At 43.4% G+C, this 3,523-nt stretch overlaps 1 protein-coding gene across 1 annotated transcript in view; it reads left to right on the top strand.

The window, feature by feature from the left end:
• Positions 1–2,711, top strand: part of LOC108792995 (xaa-Pro aminopeptidase 2-like) — a 3,829-nt gene extending 1,118 nt beyond the window's left edge. Inside the window, exons 2-3 of the mRNA XM_018563895.1 lie at positions 589–656; positions 2,565–2,711. Coding sequence (XP_018419397.1) covers positions 589–656; positions 2,565–2,711 — 215 coding nt within the window. The remainder of the gene's footprint in view (positions 1–588; positions 657–2,564) is intronic.
• Positions 2,712–3,523: the final 812 nt, after the last annotated feature.

Below are 3,523 nucleotides of genomic sequence, written 5' to 3'. Positions count from 1 at the left end.
CTGCTCATATTTGTTGATTTAAATTAAAGTCTAGTTGTTTTGAAACCTACATGAAAGACATTTTCTGTACTGGAAAATATTAACATAACCCATCATTTAACAATGACTCTTCTGTGATTAATTCAGGGAAAGTTTCCTCTTCCACAGCCCTCTGTAAACATAGACTTAGCTGTAAAGTAGTCACCGCTCCAAGCTCGCTCTTGTGATGGACTACAGTCTCAAAGCAACTGAGTAAACACAAGATGAGAGTGTAGTCCTTCCCAGGAGCCAGCTTGGAGCGGTGACTACTTTACAACACACACAGGGACCATGGGGAACAAAAGTAGCCCCCCTCCAGGAGGAAATACAGTGTCAGCACCAATTCAGAGATGATTGGAGGATCTACAGCCAAACGATATACAAATACGATACATTGTTGTTCATAGTTAAGATGCTAGAATGTATTTCTAAAAAGTAACTCCCGAGTTTAGTGTCACTTTAAGCATTGTGTTTATACAATGTGTCATTTATCTGCCCAAAATAGTTACAATTTAGGTAATAATTATCCTTTTATATTTAGTTCCTACTAAATATCTGTGCTATTTTCAGGATACACTGCCGGTATTCCCAAGGAGCCCCGAGACATAACCATGAGGGACTGCTCTGCAAATCCTCCGGTGAGATATTGGGAGTAGGAAATGGGTGTTTGTCAGCAAAAGTATTCTTTATAACGGAACTCTAAAGTCAGGGAAACGCCACCTGTGTCCCGGCATCTGTCATTGATAATGTTTTTGGTAATTAACCCCTTTAGTACTGGAGCAATTTTTTAATTTTTGCACACACACATCCTAAAATCTGAATTTTCAGAAAGAAAATTACTTTATATCCCCGAGCAATTCTATATTTTCTGAAAGCAGAGGCACTGTAGAATGAAAAAATTATAGCTGAATTTTTTATGTTGCATTATATTCACGCAAATGTTTATCAAATTGATAGTATTAGGAAAAGTAAAACACTAAAATGGATTTCTACTGCAAACACAATATAATACCCGTTTTTTGGTAAAAAATAAAAGGAGGTCACGTCGAGTAAATAGATATCAAAGATATCATGAGTTCAAATTAGGCGCGCCTGTGCCATGGTGAGAAATAATGGTATTCAAAATAGCCTTTACCGCTCATCAGTTTGGAGTTAAGAGCCAAGTTATGGCCACAGAGTTATTGTTCTCACTCCGATGTTCGTAGCGATACCTAACATGTGTGATGAAATTGTTGTTTACTTACATGAGCAAGCGTGTTTATCCACAGGCAGATGGCAAGGTTGGTTTTCATTTTGTAAAATTTTGATTTTATTATTTTTTACTGTTTTTAACACTTTTCTTTTCACTTAACTTTATTGCTTTCACAAAGTGAATAACAAGCCCCTATGTGATAGCATTTGGAGGTGACAAGTTCTCCTTATGGAGACATCTGGGGTCCCCTTCCCTCCAATACAAACATTTAAGCACAGGATTTTCCTCGATCGCTTGTGCAACCAGCACTTCAACCAGCTTTTGACAGCCCTGAAGCAGGAAGCACCGAGAGCACAGCAGTAGTGGCAGTGGGTGGGGTGATCTGATTTAGAATGGATTGCTGTCATCAGAGGCTTATCAGCCGCTAATGACTGCTATTCATTTACACAGAACAGTCAGGGGGACGTTTCTGTTATCAGTGGCGTCACAAGGGGGTGCGGCATGCACCTGGGTGACACCATTGGAGGGGTGACACCAAAATGACTGACAGTCATTTTGGTGTCACCCCCTCTAAAAAGTCGGGCACTGGACCAAGAGTCCGACAGTTTCAGGAGAGACCCTACCTCATCCCGTTGGGTGAACGTCCCCTCCTCTCTCTGCCGGCGTGCACCACCAAGATGGCCACCAGCAGGCGTCAATTAGATGACCGTGCATGCACGTTGTCGCCATCTCTCCAGGTGACACCCGGCATCGGAACTCCCCTGTCTGTTATCAGTTCCCGGTTGCTGAAGCGACCATGAGCTTATAGCGGAAGGCTGAATGCAGCCGATGTAAGGCATGCTGAGCTGGCCAGCCGGGGACATTTTTGTTCCGTCGTATGCCTTTACGTTGGTGGCAGGGAAAGGGTTAAATAATCAGCCTCTTGCAGTCCCTGTGCAGCTGAACTCAAGGAAGGGGAAGGAGAAGCAGCACAAGGAGCTAATCAGTTCATATGGTAACAAGAAGCATAATGATAGGGGAAGAGAACAGAGTGATAGAGAGAGATGAGCTTATCACTTGCTGCTTCTACTGTCACTGTCCGGTCACAGGCTGGGGGCGGGTCCAGGATGTCCTGGGCTCAAAGGAAGTGGGTTGAATGATGCTGGCCACCGGACTGAGGATATCTAGTGGTAGAAAAAAAACCCTCTAGATTGAAGGTGTTAATTTTGCAGCTAAAGTGAGGGAGGGGAAGAACGAGGGAAGGCAAAATATTTTATTTATAATGTTATTGTTGTTAATGAATATGGAAGGTGGTGATGAGGATCACATTTGTTATTTCTGTTATGATTATTTTACTATCTTATTTTGCACCCAGTATATTCCACCCACTGCAAAGATTTCTACAGAAGACCTGAACAAACTCCGCCAGGAAATGAGAAACCACAACATCAGCGCTTACATCATCCCTCCGACTGACCCCCACCTGGTGAGAAGAATAATGTCCTTCTTCCTAATAACCTGAGTAATTTCAGAATAGGAAAGTGCTAATTGTGTCATAGAGACTTGGAGACCCCCTACTGTACTTTGGTGTAGGTTTATACCGCAGCCCCTCCCCCCTCCCAGACTGCTTTTAAGATAAGGGTTCAGACTTCCCACAGCCCTCGGCTTTCTGCATAAAGGCAACAGCCACACACACATAGCTTTAGTTTTATCCTAGGCATCATTGTGACAATTAAACGATCAGTAAGTGCTGTAGGGATTCCCTACAACATCCTTTCTCAACCTTTTTCTTACCTCAGAAGGTCCCCTCAATTAGTGGTCTGGTCTCCCTGCTTAAATGATTATGCATACAAATCATGGTATGTTAGACACACCACATTGGTGTTCAATGAGAGATTGTGCCCTTACACTATTGGTCAGTGAACAGAATACCCTGGTGGCCATTATAATGGTGATCTTTGTAGCGGTCCCATACATTGGGGGACAGTGGGGAGAATGCTCCTTACATTGGTGGTCATTAGGAAGAGTGTCCATTAAACTGGTGGTCTTTGTAGTGGCCCCATACATTGGGGGGGACAGTGGGGAGAATGCTCCTTACATTGGTGGTCATTAGGAAGAATGGCAGTTATACTGGTGATCCTTTTAGTGGCCCCATACATTGGGGGACAGTGGGGAGAATGCTCCTTACATTGGTAGTCATTAGGAAGAAAGCCCATTATACTGGTGGTCTTTGTAGTGGTCCCATACATTGGGGGGACAGTGGGGAGAATACTCCTTACATTGGTGGTCATTAGGATGAATGCCCATTATACTGGTGGTCTTTGTAGTGACCCC

Source organism: Nanorana parkeri, unplaced genomic scaffold (genome assembly GCF_000935625.1).
Source record: "Nanorana parkeri isolate BGI_ZX_2015 unplaced genomic scaffold, ASM93562v1 scaffold708, whole genome shotgun sequence".
Classification (NCBI taxonomy): domain Eukaryota; kingdom Metazoa; phylum Chordata; class Amphibia; order Anura; family Dicroglossidae; genus Nanorana; species Nanorana parkeri.
The sequence above is the reverse complement of the archived record's forward strand: the minus strand, read 5'-3'. Positions and strand labels throughout refer to the sequence as shown.